The sequence below is a fragment of the Pipistrellus kuhlii genome, unplaced genomic scaffold (genome assembly GCF_014108245.1).
Source record: "Pipistrellus kuhlii isolate mPipKuh1 unplaced genomic scaffold, mPipKuh1.p scaffold_m20_p_106, whole genome shotgun sequence".
NCBI lineage: Eukaryota > Metazoa > Chordata > Mammalia > Chiroptera > Vespertilionidae > Pipistrellus > Pipistrellus kuhlii.
The window spans coordinates 472,472-488,621 of NW_023425412.1; the positions used below are offsets into that span (position 1 = coordinate 472,472).

The following is a 16,150-nucleotide window of genomic DNA, read 5'->3' on the forward strand; positions in this document are numbered from 1 at the left end:
GTGTCAAACACAAGGCCCGCGGGCCAAATCCGTCCCGCCAGGCCTTGCAATGTGGCCCACACCTCGCTGTCATCACTGCACTCCGCTGCGTTTCCATCACAATGACAGTTTATGACTGTTCAGTAAACCATTCGGCCCGCGATTTAGGCTGGATTTTAGATTTTGGCCCCTTCTCTGATTGAGTTCGACACCCCTAGTCTGAGGTTATAGACAGTCTGTTGGATGCTTCTAAGTCTCTGGGTCAATCTATTTTGTTCTTGTTGTTCACTGTATTCCACAAATGAGTGAGATCATGTGATACTTACCTTTTTCCAACTGGATTATTTCGATTAGCATAATGCTCTCTGTCCATCCCTGCTGTTGTGAATTCTAAGAGTTCCTTCAGCAGCCTAGTAGTCCGTGGTGCAGGTGTGCTGGTTTTTTAACCCACCATTTCCCGATCTGTCTCTCAGGAAATCGAAGTCGGCGGCGGCCGGAAAGCTATCATCATCTTCGTCCCCGTCCCTCAGCTCAAGTCTTTCCAGAAGATCCAGGTCCGGCTGGTGCGAGAGCTGGAGAAAAAGTTCAGCGGCAAGCACGTCGTCTTCATCGCTCAGGTGCATGTCCTGCGGAGGGCGTTCTCACTGAGCTCCGTAGGATCGTGCGTGTGGGCACTGGGCGTGGTAAAGTAGCCCTGCAGTGGACATGGAGGAACGAGGTTAGATGGTGGAGAGCTGGGGAAGGTGTGCTTGTGGCAGGTTAAAGGGTAAAGTGCACCTTTGCTGTTAGTGAGCAAATGGCGTAAACAGAGCTGCTTAACGAGGTGCTCAAACTAAGGCACCTGAGCCAGGGTTTTCCTGCCAGAGAATCACCTGCCTGAAGCTTGCTGTGTGGGGTAGGCAGGGAGGCTGGGGTGCTGAGCGCCCTCTGGAGGAGGGGGGAGGGTTTCCCAGGAACGCGCGGTCTGGCTGGCTGGTCTGGCTGGGCTTTCGAAGGGTTTGGGTTCTGTTGTGAGTCTGTCTTTAAAGCAGTTGATAGTTTTCTGACACCTTACGGCCTGTGTTGGTGCTACGTGACCATGTTTGCCTTGCAGAGACGGATTCTGCCGAAGCCAACTCGAAAAAGCCGGACCAAGAACAAGCAGAAGCGGCCCCGGAGGTGAGTCTCCGTCGGCCTCGCCGCCTTGTGGGGCTGTTGCAGGAAGAGCTGTGGTGGCTTCTGAGGTCACGTGGTGGTGGTTTAGGGAACTGGCTGTGATTGAGGACGGCTTCCTCGGTAACAGGAGTTAATGTTTACGGTTTGGAGGAGTGACAGGTGCTGCGTGGCTGGGACCGTGATCATGGCTGTCACAGGATGGAGATGGTGTCCTTGGCTCTGGGCAAAGGAGGGAACTGAAGGACCCTTAGTTCGGGCACACCAGGAGGGGTGGCCAGGCTGTGGCCTTGGCTGTGAGTGAAGGCACATGTTGAACCTATTGCGCCTGCAGCCGCCGGTGCGGATACCCAGCCTGATGGGCTGGTTCTCTGTGGCCTCAGTGTCGGCTGGATCGGGTCTCTGGTTTCAAGGGCTTGAGGGTTGGCCCGCAGCCCTGCCCTCCCAACAGGTTAAGGAAAACGTTCTGGTTCTGGTGTCTTGCTCTGCCAGACGGGCCTTTGTTAAGTGCTCACAGGATGAGGAGAAAAGGTTTTTTAGTTGTTAAAATAAGTTTAAAAAGCCTGGGAAAATAATAAAAAGTAAAGGTGGTGAGACTGGCACGGCCTGGAGAGCTGGCCCATCCCGGCTGTCATGGGGGAGGGGGGGCCAGGGAGTTTTTTCCGGGCCTTGAATTATAGGGTTCAGCCCTTTGAGCTTGTCCTTGGGCGGCTTTGGTGTCGGAATTCAGGAATAGCATGCTCTCCCTCCTGGGAACCTCCGGCCTTCCCTCAGGTGTGCCTTCCTAAGGGTCCTCCTGAGACTCGGAACCAGGGGAGTGGTGGGCAGCAGCAGCTTGTCCCGGGCTCACCCCCGATCCTGTCTGTTTCCAAGGCCCCTTTCTCTGACGTTTCTGAGCCAAAGCAGCCCATTCTGGGCTTCTGAACCTTCCTCAGCTCACCGGCCCAGCTTTCAGAAGTACACTCTCAAAGGAAAAGAATTCAGGAGTGTCCTAGCTAGTTTACAAGAGATAATCCAGAGCATTTAGTTTGTTAGTCGTGGCCCCTAAGCAGTTTGTGATCTCAGCTCTGAGGACAGAACAGACCCAGTGCTCTGTGCTCAGCTGAGGACCTGGCTCCAGACCGGCGCCCTCTCCCCCCATGCCTGCGGCCCCACGGCCTTTCGCTGCTGACAGATCAGCTCCTGCCTTCCTATGTGCGCTCTGCCTTCAGTGTCTCTCTCAGATTCAGTGCGGAGGTTTACATGTTTGGCTTTTAACCTAGCAAAGTCTCAGCTAATTCCCTGCTGACCAGCAGCTCAGGCTCCGGTTGGTGGTTACCGAAGCTGCATTGCTGTGGCCACCCTTTGAAGAGAAATTAGCTAGCGATGGAGTCTGCAAGATGCTTGCTTGTTGCTTTTAGAGAGATGCTGATTTGTTCCGAGTATTCGTGCCTTCAGGGGTTGGTTTGCATGTGCCCTGACCGTGTTGGGACCCCTGCCACCTTGGTGTATGAGGCGCTGCTCTAGCCGACGGAGCTGCTGGCCAGGGTTTGCTTCTAGCTCCTCTGAAAGGGGACCGTGAGCGGAGGTCCACGTATGAGCCTCCCCAGCCCTGGCAGAAGGAGGTGCTTGTAAGGGCAGCGGTGGTCAGTGAAGCCAATAGTCTGTCCTCAAGGTGATGGAGGGCTTGGGTGTCACAGTGAGTCCCTGGGGAGCCACCACACGCCTGCCCTTCCTGTGTGGGACCTCAGACGGGGACTGGGTTGGTGTCCACTGTGCTGACCCGGGGACAGGTCCCTAGACAAACCCCAGAGCACAGGTGCTCTGTAAGTTGGAGGACTGTAGGCTGTCCTGCCCCACCCCTTACCCCCATGCTGCCTCGAAGGGTGGGAGTCATGACCTGTTGTCAGCAGCCGCTGTCCTAGAGCTGCTGATGGAAGCCTCTGGGGTGGATGTTGCCTCAGTGATGGCTGAGGAGGAGGGTTAGGGTGGTGAGAGGCAGCGGGAGCTCCTGGAGGACCTTTGGTGGGGAAGCGTGATCACGTGATCGCGGTAGCCGAGGGGGCGCACAAAGTGCACGTAAGCCTGCGGTGGTGTGAAGGCCCTGGCCCTTCCCTGGAGATCGGCACCCGGTGGGTGACCGCTTACCGGGAGTGTCCACACTGACCTCCGACAACCAGGGGGCTGCTCTCCCGGTTGGGTTAGAGCTGCTGTAAGGAGCGGCTTGGAAACGGGCCCATGTGGTTGGGGGCCTGGCACTTGCCCTGGGCTGTGACTTGCAGAGGTGCCCTTGGCCCCGCACTGGGCCGGCCCCTCCCGGTGCTCACTCTGCCCTGTTCTTGAAGCCGCACGCTGACCGCCGTGCACGACGCCATCCTGGAGGACCTGGTCTTCCCCAGCGAGATCGTGGGCAAGCGCATCCGCGTGAAGCTGGACGGCAGCCGGCTCATCAAGGTGCACCTGGACAAGGCGCAGCAGAACAACGTCGAGCACAAGGTGGGGGGCCTGGGGGCCTGGGGGGCAGCGGGAGGCCCTCGTGGCACCAACAGGATGGACAGGTGGCACTGCCCGTGGCGGCTGTGTGCCAGTGGGCGTGTTGTGGGTTATGGGGAAAGAGGGAGTAGATTCCAGGGTGTGGCTCAGTGAGGTGGTGTGTGGGGGCAGGAGGGGAGGTAGAACAGTTCTGTTATTTTTGACGAGTTTTTTGTTTTGTTTTTTCTTGTAGGTTGAAACTTTCTCTGGTGTCTATAAGAAGCTCACAGGCAAGGACGTTAATTTTGAATTCCCAGAGTTCCAGTTGTAAAGGAAAATGACTAAATAAAATATTCTCGGTATTCTGTTGAGGCCTCTTTCAAATTTCAGAGAGGTGTCAAGCTCCCTCCTCGGGCCGGGCTTTCAGGGATGTGAGGGGTTCGGGGTAGGAGCCCCAGACCAGCACCGCCTGTGGCCCAGCCGGAGGGCACAGCCAGGTGTGGACGTCCCAGCAGTGCCGACACGCTCAGTCCCGAGGCGGGCTTCCACCCGCCGTCTGAAGAGAACATGTGCTCGCTCGTTTTCTTCTGTGGTTAAACACACAAGCTTCACCATCGTGGGCGTTTTTGCACGTACAGCTCAGTAGCATTAGGCACGTTTCGGGGTCTTGGCCAGCCCTCCAGCCCATTTATCAGAGAACTGAGCCAGACTCATTGAGCTCTCCCTCCCCCAGAGCCGGGCCTGCCCACGTGGAGCCTCACGCTGGGTCTCCGTGGTCTTAGGGAGGTCAGGTGTGAGTGGGCCAGTGAGCTGACCGATCCCTTCCTTCCACAGCCCAGGCCTTCGGGGCGGTTGGAGGTGAAGCAAAGCCTCGTGTCAGCTCTCACTGCCGTCCTCTGTGCCTGGCATGACGCACAGGCCGCCTGGGGACTGGCCAGCTGAGCAGTGCTCTGAGGCTGGGGGTGGGGTGGGGTTCATGTTGCTCTGCGCTCCTGGAGGCGTGAAGCCTGGTCCTGGGAGGGGAGTGCGGGGTGTCCTGAGAGGCAGTGTCCCAGGGGAGGGCTGCAGGCCTGGCCTCCAGTGACATTCCACCCAGGCTGGCCTGCTGTCCACAGCTCCCCTTATCCCCGAGGAATGTAAATAGTGACCTCAAGACTCGGATTCTCAGTCTGGAAGTGGCCCCGGAGGGTCAGAGGTCACGGGAGGAGAGGAAAACGGGCCTAGGAGCAGCTGCTCATTGCTGAGGTGCAGTGAACCCTCAGCTAAAACTCCTGACTGGAAACAGCCCCGTCTACCTAGCAGCCAGGTGGTCATGGATTCCCAGTCAGGTACATCCCCAGTAGGAGGCAGCTAATCGATTCTCTCGATATTTCTATCTCCCTCTCTGAATCAAGAAAAATATATTTTTATTTTTACAGAGAGGAAGGGAAAGAAATAGCTAGAAACACCATGAGAGAAACCAATCAGCTGCCTCCTGCACACCCCCCATGGGGGATCAGCCCCCAACCCAGGTACATGCCCTTGACGTGAATCAATCCTTGGACCCTTCAATCTACAGGCCAACACTATCCACTGAGCCAAACTGGTTATGGCTTTTTTTTTTTTTTAAAGAAAAATATTCTTGAAGAATTTTGCATCTGCAGACTGGAACCTCGGTGGGAGGGTGGGTGGGGGGACCAGCCATGGACCAGACTATAGGTTGGGGGCGGGGCGGGGCGGGGCACGGTGGGCGGGGCGGTTAGCCGGGAAAGGGCCAGGTAAGACTCCCATCAATAAAGATCTTTAAGGTGCTGGCGTCTGTCCTGTGGGTATTGGCTGGGGCTGGTTTTGCTCTCTTCCCATGGCTTTGGGTAACACCAGCCTCCTGGGGTGGATGGGAACTGCTCTCCTGGGTGCAGGAGGCGGAGTTGGTGTTAATTTTCCTTAAGCGTTTGGTGGACTCTGAAGCCCTCTGCCTTTCCGGCTCCCCGGGTGGTGGGCCCTGAGTCCCCCCGCACGGCGGCCTGTGGTGCCTGGGTCTGAGCTGCCCCGTGGGCGATGCTGTCGGCGGGTGGATGAAGAGCCATTCTCCCGTTCTGTGAGGCGCGTGGGGCCCAGACGCACAGCTGTGGTCTGTTACGGCTCCCCTTCCATCGCATAAACAGCTCTGAAGCCAGCTCGCCGGTCATCTCCTACGCCTCTTTCTTAAAGAAGCTCGCCTGGTGTGTAGGGGAGCCCCAGCCGGAGCTGGGCCGGAGCGTGGGCTGCCTTTCCGTGGAAGCACAGAGAGGGAGGGGCCACCGCGGGAGGAGGGGTCTGACAGCCCCAGGTTTGCTGTGAAGCCCACGTGGACCGGAGGAAACGTCCGTGATGAGGGAGTCCTGGATCAGCTGCCTCCTGCACTGCCCCCACCGGGGATCCAGCCCACAGCCCTGGCCTGTGCCCTGACCCGGTTCATGACTTAATGCTGGGCACTCATACTTATTTCTCCCACAAGAAGAAAAAAGGAGCCGAAACCAGTTTGGCTCAGTGGATACAGCGTCTGCCTGCAGACTGAAAGGTCCCAGGTTCGATTCCGGTCAAGGGCATGGAGCTTGGTTGAGGGCACGTCCCCAGTTGGGGGTGTGCAGGAGGCAGCTGATCCATGTTTCTCCCTCATCGATGTTTCTAGCTCTCTATCCCTCTCCCTTCCTCTCTGTAAAAAATCAATAAAAATACATTTTCAAAAAAGAAGAAGAAAGAAAAGAACGGGAGGAGCAGCAGATGCCGGTGTTGGGGCGGAGGGGCGGGTGGGAGTTAGCCAGCCGCCCGGAGCCTCGGAGCCTGACTCCGGCTGCGTTCCCACACTCCGCTCTGCCCGGCAGGTCAGGGATGTTTCAAACAGGAAGCTGCCGCAGATAACGGGGCCCGGCCTGGTTTGCTGGGCGGTGGGACGGCCCCAGCCGCTCCCCTCCGGTGGGGCTGCACCGCTCAGTGTCCCGGCGGGTCCCCGGCAGTCAGGACGCCTCTGCCTCGCCTGCCTCAGGTAGGGGAGGCCCTGCCGGGATTGCCACCGGGGGAGCAGGGCGGAGGGTGAGCGTGGGGAGAGGCTGCCTAGGAAGGCCGGTCTGGGCAGCAGGGAAGGAGCCGGTGGAGGGCCGCGGGCAGCGCCGAGCTCCAGGCAAAGGCGCGGCCGCGGTGCTCACCCGGTCGGTGGAGGTCCTGACGGCCTGGGTGCAGGGTGAGGGGACCGTCCGCCTGAAGGACTGTCTCTGCCGCCAGCACAGGCTCGGGCTGGACCCCTGCCGGCCGGGGGGCCGAGCACGTGGACGCCCAGTCCCCTGCACTGGCTCAGTTACGGGGCCCTGGACGTGTGGGCCAGCAGGTCACCTCACCCAGAGCGGCCCTCTGGTCTCCCAAACGGGGTGAGAGGGAAGTGGGGGGTCCTTGTGGCCTGATGCTGGTGTGCTGCTGGCGAGGAGCCGGAGGGTCAGCGGCTCGGATGGACACGTGATGTGGCCGCCTCACCCCCCGTGCGGTGGGAGGCTCTGGCCACAGGCAGGGCAGAGCCGGACGTCCCAGCTCTTCCATTCATGACAGTTTTGAAGAGTTTCTGTCACAAGAGGAGAGCAGGCAGGATGTGCATATGCCTAACAAACAATGGGACGGCCGCCCGCCTGGGGTTTTGGTAAAAGATCAGAAAAATGTGCCATTGGGTGCAGCCTGTCCTGGTCCGTGGGCGGGGCCGGGAGGCGGCAGGGTCGGAGGGTGGTGGGTCAGGGCTGCGGGGGCCTGTGCTCCCTGGGCTGGTCCCCGGTGTGTCCTCCGCGGGGTGGGAGTGGCCGTGGGGCCGTGTGGGGTGTGCTCGGGGACAGCGGGATGTTAGGGGCATGAAGCTCTGTGGTCACTGCGGACGTCACTGCCCTGTGCTCCGGCCGGGAATTCCAGTGGCATCTCCCTCTGGAGCCGCCTCCTTCGCTGATGCTGACGGAGGGCCGGCCTCCTGGGCCCAGGATACGGAGGTTCTCACAGGGGCCTGGGGGCTGCGGCTTCTCCGTTTATAGAAGGAAATTCCTCTTCCCAGCGGCAGGAGCCAGGAGGGTGGGGGTGAGGGTGACGGTGCAGGTGAGGGTGCGGGTGCAGGTGAGGGTGCGGGTGCGGGTGAGGGTGGGGGTGAGGGTGGGGGTGAGGGTGAGGGTGAGGCTGAGGCTGAGGCTGAGGCTGAGGCTGAGGGTGCGGTGGGGATCTCAGGTGTGCACGCCCCCGTCTCTGCAGGCAGGACCTGGGGCTGACCAGGATCGGGGAGGCCTGGGGTGGCTGCGGATGCAGTGTGGCAGCTGGGTCCGAGAACCTTGTGCAGTGAGGAGGGTCGGCAGGCGCTCCCGAGTGTCCTGTCCCTCCCTTCCCTGCCTCCCCGTCGTCAGGAGCCTGGGCTGCCCGAGCTACACGGTGGGCAGCCCGGGGCGTGGGGGCGGAGGGGCCAGCCCCGGGGACCCACACGTGACTGCTGGCTCAGGAAACGCAAACCGAGGGCAGCCACACAGCCTCCTGTGCGCACACGTGGCCCTGAGGAGAGGCCTGCCTGAGGGGACGGGCCACAGAGCTGGCGTGAGGCCGGGCGTGGGCCTCAGGGCTTCATGGACCACAAACAGGCCTGTGTGCGCATGTGTGTGTGTGTGTGTGTGCGCGTGTGCGTGTGAAGTGTCCGCTGTAAAGAACCAGAGAGAGCCTGGCTCACGTGGCTCAGAGGTTGAATGTCGTCCCGTGAACCAAGGCCCGGGTTGCAGGCTCGATCCCCAGTGGGGGGCGCGCAGGAGGCAGCCGAGCAATGTTTCTCTCATTGATGTTTCTACCTCTCTCCCTCCCCCTTCCTCTCTCTAAAAAAATGAATAAAAACATACTGTTTCATTTTTTAAAAAAGAACCAGAGGAGCACGGTAATAAGCGAGAGAGACAAAAGCATGCAGGCTCCCGGCAGCCCCCTGGCCCTCGGGGTGGCCTGCACACTGTCTCCGGTCCTGGTTCCGGCGTTCCCGGCACTGTTTGCCCTCCTCCCTGCAGGGTCAGAGCCCGCCCGCACACAGGATGAGGGGGGAGCTGGCCCTCGTCAGCCTGGCCTTCCTGTCGCTGGTGCTGTCGGCTGGCGCTCAGCAGACGGCGGACGATGCCTGCTCGGTGCAGATCCTGGTCCCCGGCCTCAAAGGTAATGCTCCTTCCCAGGGGTCCCCCCCTTCCTGCCCCCGCCCCCCAGCTCCTGTGCGCTGACAGTCCCCAGTCTGACTGGGTGGGCCTCAGTTTCCCCATCTGAAGAAGCCAGGGGTGGAATACAGGGTGTCCACTGCCTGCTCGGCCAGGAATTCTGTGCTGGGAAGCCATTTCTGTGCAGCTCAGGCGTCCGTGTGGGCATGAAGGCAGCTGACCTTTGCGCCCGGCTCTGCAGTCACTGTGCGTGGCCCAGGAGACCCCCAACGCCGCACACGTGTCCGATGAGCCCGTCAGGAGCAGAGCCTCGCAGTGTGCCCGCCGGCCTGTCGCCGCTCCACAGCCGAACACTCACCGCTTTCAGGCGCTCCTCTTCCTCCTGAGAAACCCCATCGCTCTGTCGCTCTGCCTGCGGCTCCTTCCTGGCGGAGCGAGCCTGCAGGCTGGCGGGGGCACCTCTGGGGGAGTCACCGTTTCTACGAAGCACCCGGTTCCACACCTGCGACCAGGCAGGGCCAGCTCCCCACTCCAGGGCCCCGCGGGCCGGCATGAGTCCCCTGTGGCCCTGCTCCCAGGGCGGCAGCCGGAGCTCCCGCCCGATCACTGAGGTCACACAGACACACTGTCTCTCTCCTCGCTCTCTCCCTCTCCCTCCCTCTGGAGCCAGAAACAGTGCTCTTAGAAATAACAGTAACCGCGGGCTTCTCCTGCAGGGGACGCCGGGGAGAAGGGCGACAAGGGCGCACCCGGGCGGCCTGGGCGAGTGGGCCCCACCGGAGAGAAAGGTGCCTCCGGCCTCAGACCCGTCCCTGCAGGCGGGGAGGGCTGTGCGCGGGTGTGTGTGTGTGTGTGGTGTGTGCACCCGGACGGCCTGGGCGAGTGGGCCCCACCAGAGAGAAAGGTGCCTCCGGGTGTGTGTGTGTGTGTGTGTGTGTGTGCGCGCACCCGGGCGGCCTGGGCGAGTGGGCCCCACCGGAGAGAAAGGTGCCTCCGGCCTCAGACCCGTCCCTGCGGGCGGGGAGGGCTGTGCTTGGGTGTGTGTGTGTGCGTGCACACGCGGGTGTGTGTATGTGTGTGTGTGTGTGAGTGTGTGTGTGTGTGTGTGTGCACGCGTGTGTGTGCGCGCGGGCGTGTGTGTGTGTGTGTGTGTGTGTGTGTGTGTGTGTGCGCGCGCACCCGGGCGGCCTGGGCGTGTGGGCCCCACCGGAGAGAAAGGTGCCTCCGGCCTCAGACCTGTCTCTGTGGGCGGGGAGGGCTGTGCGCGGGTGTGTGTGTGTGTCTGTGTGTGTGCGTGCACACGCCGGCGGGTGTGTGTGTGTGTGTGTGTGTGTGTGCGAGTGTGTGCGCGAGCGGGCGTGTGTGTGTGTGTGTGTGTGCACCCGGACGGCCTGGGCGAGTGGGCCCCAGCGGAGAGAAAGGTGCCTCCGGCCTCAGACCTGTTCCTGCGGGCGGGGAGGGCTGTGCGCGGGTGTGTGTGAGTGTGTGAGTGTGTGAGTATGTGAGTGTGTGGGTGTGTGTGGTGTTAACGGAGGGACATTGTGTCAGTGACTAAATCTCATTGCTTCCTGCAGGGGGTGTGGGGGACAAGGGGCAGAAGGGCAGTGTGGGCCGCCACGGGAAGATCGGTCCCATCGGCTCTAAAGGTACCTCTCACGTCTGCCTCAAGCCCACGCCCCTGCCCACGCCCACACCCATGCCCCTGCCCACACCCACGCCCCTGCCGGAGGTCGTGCGTGTCCCGTACGCTGGCATGTGACACGTTCTATCCTGTGTGCCCCAGGGGGTCAGTCACCGCTGGCCGCTCCGTGGGGGACGGCTCTGGTGACGGTCACACGTGAGGACACACGTGGTTAATCGTGGCTCACACCCCCGTCCGCCTTCACTTTCTTCCAGGTGAAAAGGGGGACTCCGGCGACATGGGGCCCCCAGGACCCAGCGGAGAACCAGGTACTGCAGCCCGGCTGACAAACCTGCATAGAAACTCGATTCTAGCCGGGAGCGCAGGGCCTGGAGCTGCAGGCGCTGGGAGCCGGCCCCTCACCCGCCTCGCTCCCTGCCCTGAGCCTCTGGGCTGCTCTCCACGGCTCAGCACCGGCCAGAACCTCTGTCCTCTCCCACAGGCCCATCGGGGGGGCCCTGATCCGGCGCCCCCCGGCCCCCTCCTCACCCCAGTACTCACCCTGCACCCCCTCTTCACCCCAGTACTCACCCTGCACCCCCTCCTCACCCCAGTACTCACCCTGCACCCCCTCTTCACCCCAGTACTCACCCTGCACCCCCTCCTCACCCCAGTACTCACCCTGCACCCCCTCCTCACCCCAGTACTCACCCTGCACCCCCTCCTCACCCCAGTACTCACCCTGCACCCCCTCTTCACCCCAGTACTCACGTCTGCACCCCCTCCTCACCCCAGTACTCACCCTGCACCCCCTCTTCGCCCCAGTACTCACCCTGCACCCCGGTTCCGCCACCACCATTGTTCCAGAGGTTCTAGTGCCTCCCGGGCCGCGGCTGAGCAGGCCCCAGCCCTCTCCCCGGCCTCCAGGCTGCGGGTCGGTCGAGGAACATTTGTGTTTGGGGGAGTGGCTACTTCCTTCCTTTCTTCTTTTTTAAATACATGTTTTTATTGACTTTCAGAGAGAGGGAGGGAGAGGGGGAGAGAGACACCAATAATGAGAGAGAATCACGGATCGGCTGCCTCCTGCACGCCCCACACTGGAGATGGAGCCCACAGCCCCGGCCTGTGCCCTGACCGGGACTCGAACCCTGAGCTCCTGGTTCCTAGGTTGAGCCCACCCCTGAGCCCCGCCTTCCTTCTTTCCGGAGCCCACCCTGACTCAGCCCCCTAACGCCCGGTCCCTGCAGGTGTGCCCTGTGAGTGCAGCCAGCTGAGGAAGGCCATCGGGGAGGTGGACAACCAGGTCACCCAGCTGACCTCAGAGCTGAAGTTCATAAAGCATGGTGGGTGCGCCTGGAGCCCCGCGTCCCTGCCCCCTCCGCCCCCTCCGCCCCCTCCGCACCCAACCCCCGGCACCCACGGCTCACGTGGCTCCCCGGTGCCTGTGAGAGATGCCCGCCGTCTGTGTGTGTGCCCACTGAGTGTGCCCGCCGAGGGTGCCCACTGAGTGTACCCCGAGTGTGCCCGCCCTGAGTGTGCCCACTGAGTGCCTGCCCCAAGTGCGCCCTCCGAGTGTGTAACAGGAAGCGAGTGCTCACTCCCGGCCCTGCCTCCCGCAGCGGTGGCCGGCGTGCGGGAGACGGAGGCCAAGCTGTACCTGCTGGTGAAGGAGGAGCGAGCCTACCTGGACGCCCAGCGGGCCTGTCAGGGGCGCGGGGGGGCGCTGGCCATGCCCCGGGACGAGGCCACCAACGGGCTGCTGGCCGCCTACGTGGCGCAGGCCGGCCTGGCCCGGGTGTTCATCGGCATCAGCGACCTGGACCGTGAGGGCACCTTCCTGTACGCCGACCGCTCGCCCATGCAGACCTTCCAGCGCTGGCGGGGCGGCGAGCCCAACAACGCGCGGGACGGCGAGGACTGCGTGGAGATGGAGGCCTCCGGCGGCTGGAACGACGTGGCCTGCCACCTGCCCATGCACTTCCTGTGCGAGTTCGACAAGGAGCACGTGTGAGCGGCCGTCCCTGCGCCCGCCTGCCCGCGGGGCCGCCGATGGCCGGAGGGGAGGGGCCCCCGTCTGCGGGGCGGCCGCCGGGCGCAGGCTCCCGGGCGACGCTCCCTGCCGAGCCCGGACGGCCGTGTGCCGTGTGCCGAGTGCGGGGAGCAGCGTCTCCGTGTCCCCGCGCAGCTCCACGCCCGCGCTGTGGCCCGGTGTCCCTGTGCCTGCTCTGTGTGGCCGCCATCTGACTGCACAGTGAGAGCCCGATGTCACAGCAGGGAGCCCGGGGGCGGCTGCTCCTCGTCCCACGTCACTCCGACCTGTGTTTCTGTAAATGACACACGCACATGCACACGCAAGCACGTGCACACACACTCGCGCGCACACACACACACACACACACACACACACGCTGCCGCCACGCTAGCCGGGAAGGACACCTGTGCTTTGCTGGAACCGGGCTAGGAAAGAGGAATAAACTTCACATGAGCAGCTGCGTGTGTGTTGTTCTGACCCCGGAGTGAGGGTTTTCCCCGGGGTTTGAGAGGGGGAGGGGGGAGGGAGGAGGGCAGGGCGGGGGGAGGGGGAGGAGGGAAGGGAGAGGGGGAGGTGGGAAGGAGGAGGGGGGAGAGTGGGGGGAGGGAGAGGGGGAGGCCGGGGGCAGGGGAGGGGGAGGGCAGGGCGGGGGGAGGGGGAGGAGGAAAGGAGGAGGGGGAGAGTGGGGGGAGGGAGAGGGAGAGGCATGGGGAGGGGGAGGCTGGGGAGGGGGAGGGAGAGGGCAGGGCAGGGAGAGGGGGAGGAGGGAAGGAGGAGGGGGGAGAGGGGGGGAGGGAGAGGGGGAGACCGGGGGCAGGGGGAGGGGGAGGGCAGGGCAGGGAGAGGAGGAGGAGGGAAGGAGGAGGGGGGAGAGGGGGGGAGGGAGAGGGGGAGGCCGGGGGCAGGGGGAGGGGGAGGGCAGGGCGGGGAGAGGAGGAGGAGGGAAGGAGGAGGGGGGAGAGGGGGGGAGGGAGAGGGGGAGGCCGGGGGCAGGGGGAGGGGGAGGGCAGGGCGGGGAGAGGAGGAGCGGCGAGGAGAGGTGAGCGCCCAGTCAGGGTCCTGGTAGAACCCACAGCACGCGGGAGCCAGGTGGCAGGCAGACATCTTTCCTTCTACGTGGAAGGTGCACACACGTGGTCTGGGAGCGTGTGCACACGGAGCGGACTGTCTGCTGGGCTTTCCAGTCCTGAGCACGTGACCTGTGCTTCCCCCTGGATTGTAGCTCAGGCTCATTCTTTCGAGATTGGCTGACTCAAAGGGAGGGGTTGGCCTTTGCTGCTTCACGATGGCGGCCCCCAGGGGGCTGCAAGCCATGCGGCCACCATGGCGGCTGCCAAGTCGCGCGGTTCGTCTGAGCTGTTCTTTGGCAGAAAAGATGACTCGCTTATTCTCAGGGCCGGGAGGGGAGAGAAACGGACGAGAGAATGTACACCGGGTGGTTGCCTTCCAAATACGCCCGACAGGGCGCAGGGACGGAACCTGGAACCCAGGTGCATGCCCTTGACCAGGGATCGAACTCGAGATCCTTCGACCTGCAGGCTGGCGCCCTGTCCTCTGACCCACACAGGCCGGGCCGGCTGCTCATTTCTCCAGTGGCGATTTGTGGGCTGTGGCTGGGCCACAGATTTCCCGAGACCTGGTGGCTTTGGGACAAAATATCCACGTCCCCTCCCTCGTTCCCGGCGGACTCAGGTGCTCTGGCTGCTGGACAGACGGGCCCCCCACCCCCGGCCGGTGGCCAACCCTCCGGCCGTACAGTGAGGCTGAGCCCAGACCTGGCCTTGGTGACCTCCCTCTGCATGGCCACACTGCCTCTCAGTGGCGGGAGGGTGGCTTCGCAGTGACTAAACCTGCCAAGCATGAGGGGGAGGGGTGGCATGTTGTGTGTGTGTGTGTGTGTGTGTGTGTGTGTGAAAGAGAGAGAGGGGGGGGGGAGGGGGGAGGTGCAGGGAGAACCAGGGCAGGCAGGGGAGGTGAGGCAGGTGATGGAGGTGAGGGAGGGAGGGAGGGAGGGAGGGGAGGGGAGAAGACAGTGGCTTGGGCCGGGGGGTGCCGTGTGGCCCTCTAACATCTGGGCCCCGCCCCCATCCTCCGATGGGCCTGCTGCACCCGGACTCGGCCATGGCTCTCGTGGGGGACCCTCACGCTTCCTGGATGGGGGACGGGGAGGGAGGCCAGTGAGACCACCGGCTGTGACCCGATTCAGGCCAGCAGATGGGAGTCACTGCCAACGGGAATCCCCGTCCAGCAGAAAGGGCCCGGCCGGCAGGGCCCGGGGCCGAGCCTCGGCCTAGGAACCAGGAGGTCATGGGTTCGATTCCCGGTCGGGGCACAGGCCTGGGGTGTGGGCTTGATCCCAGTGTGGGGCGTGCAGGAGGCAGCTGGTCCACGATTCCCTCTCACCATGATGTTTCTCCCTTCCTCTCTGAAATAATTAAAAAAAAAAAAAAGACAACAGCCGACACAAAATAGCTGTCAGACATATAGCCATATGTGGGTCATACATTATAACCGCATCTTATTGGTCATGGTGCGGAAGGAATGAGGTTGCTTCTGATTGGTTAGTTCTTGGGACCAAAATCCTTATGTCCAAGTACAGGCATTCAATTCTTTAAAAGTCTCTTTGGGCCGAAACCAGTTTGGCTCAGTGGATAGAGCATCAGCCTGTGGTCTGAAAGGTCCCGGGTTCGATTCCGGCCAAGGGCATGTACCTTGGTTGCGGGCATATCCCCGGTGGGGGGTGTGCAAGAGGCAGCTGATGGATGATTCTCTCATTGATGTTTCTAGCTCTCTGTCCCTCTCTCTTCCTCTCTGTAAAAAAAAAATCAATAAAATATATTTTAAAAAAAAGTCTCTTTGGGGCAAAGAGGGTAGGTAATTATTATTATACTAGAGGCCCGGTGCTCCAGTGGGTGTCACAGGGTGGTCCCAGAAGGTCGTCCGGACATCATTGTGCTGTTTGGCCTTCTGGTCTAATTAGCATATCACACTTTTATTATTATAGATATTTCTGTAAATCAGTCAGAAGCTATGTTTCGTCAGATCTTACATCTCAGAGCTTCCTGTGTGCGGGAGCCGAGGAGGTTGGGGCTGGCTGTGGCTGCCTCGGGCGGGTGAGCCTCCTGGATGCCAGGCTCCCCGGCAGGGACGCTGGCTGTGGCTCAGCGCAGGCCGGGGGGCGGGGCCTCCCTCAGGGCTGGCGCCGGGGGCCCAGGTCTGTGTTTGTGACAGGCCAGCCGGCCGCCCCTCCGCAGGAGCTTCTGCAGGGACGGGGCCTCTCCAGGGAGGGGCCTCCCCTTGTGACATCAGCGGCACAGCCAGGCTGCCCCTGCCGGCCGGAGTTCTCCCTGCTGGGCCCGCGGGAGCGCCATGAGACCTGGGCTGGCGTCTGCAGAGCGAGGAATCCAGTCCTAGACACGGCCCCCGGCTGCTGGTGAGGTGGCGTGGCCTCTGTGTTCACTTACTATTGTTATTATTTCTAAAACACACGTTTATTGGTGTCAGAGAGGAGAGAGGGAGAGAGGAACATCCATGACGAGAGAGAATCACGGACCGGCTGCCTCCTGCACGCCCCCCCACTGGGAATGAGCCCGCAACCCGGGCCTGTGCCCTGACCGGGAGTCGAACCCTGACCTCCTGGCTCACAGCCACGCCTTCCGGACTGAAGTCCCTTTCAGTCCGCCGGGAGGGTCCCTGGGCGGAGGCACGGCCTCGCCCCTGACAGACAGCGTGTGGTTCGCACCCTCCTGACGGCTGGAG

General features: G+C 62.4%; 2 protein-coding genes and 1 long non-coding RNA gene across 3 annotated transcripts in view; 2 read left to right on the forward strand and 1 right to left on the reverse strand.

Moving 5' to 3' along the window:
- RPS7 (ribosomal protein S7) overlaps window positions 1-3,915 on the forward strand; it is a 5,391-nt gene extending 1,476 nt beyond the window's left edge. Inside the window, exons 4-7 of the mRNA XM_036430300.2 lie at window positions 453-596; window positions 1,073-1,137; window positions 3,456-3,606; window positions 3,836-3,915. Of these exons, the coding sequence (XP_036286193.1) occupies window positions 453-596; window positions 1,073-1,137; window positions 3,456-3,606; window positions 3,836-3,913 (438 nt within the window). The 3' untranslated portion in view covers window positions 3,914-3,915. The remainder of the gene's footprint in view (window positions 1-452; window positions 597-1,072; window positions 1,138-3,455; window positions 3,607-3,835) is intronic.
- LOC123652022 overlaps window positions 1-12,849 on the reverse strand; it is a 21,943-nt gene extending 9,094 nt beyond the window's left edge. Inside the window, exons 1-2 of the long non-coding RNA XR_006741047.1 lie at window positions 12,765-12,849; window positions 4,470-4,476 (exon numbers count right to left, since the gene is read on the reverse strand). This is a non-coding gene — a long non-coding RNA (uncharacterized LOC123652022). The remainder of the gene's footprint in view (window positions 1-4,469; window positions 4,477-12,764) is intronic.
- COLEC11 (collectin subfamily member 11) lies at window positions 6,518-13,972 on the forward strand. The gene is made up of 9 exons (XM_045578841.1): window positions 6,518-6,586; window positions 8,601-8,742; window positions 9,455-9,526; window positions 10,313-10,384; window positions 10,635-10,688; window positions 11,607-11,702; window positions 11,979-12,376; window positions 13,650-13,655; window positions 13,959-13,972. The coding sequence occupies exons 2-7, from the start codon at window positions 8,625-8,627 to the stop codon at window positions 12,368-12,370; spliced, it is 804 nt and encodes a 267-aa protein (XP_045434797.1). The 5' UTR covers window positions 6,518-6,586; window positions 8,601-8,624; the 3' UTR covers window positions 12,371-12,376; window positions 13,650-13,655; window positions 13,959-13,972.
- The last annotated feature ends 2,178 nt before the right edge of the window (window positions 13,973-16,150 follow it).

What these genes read in the sequence shown, in the direction of transcription:
- COLEC11 (XM_045578841.1), top strand. Translation starts at nt 8,625, where the DNA reads ATGAGGGGGGAGCTGGCCCTCGTCAGCCTGGCCTTCCTGTCGCTGGTG. An exon ending in CCTGGTCCCCGGCCTCAAAG is followed by an intron (nt 8,743 to 9,454) that starts GTAATGCTCCTT and finishes CTTCTCCTGCAG; the next exon opens with GGGACGCCGGGGAGAAGGGC. An exon ending in CGGTCCCATCGGCTCTAAAG is followed by an intron (nt 10,385 to 10,634) that starts GTACCTCTCACG and finishes ACTTTCTTCCAG; the next exon opens with GTGAAAAGGGGGACTCCGGC.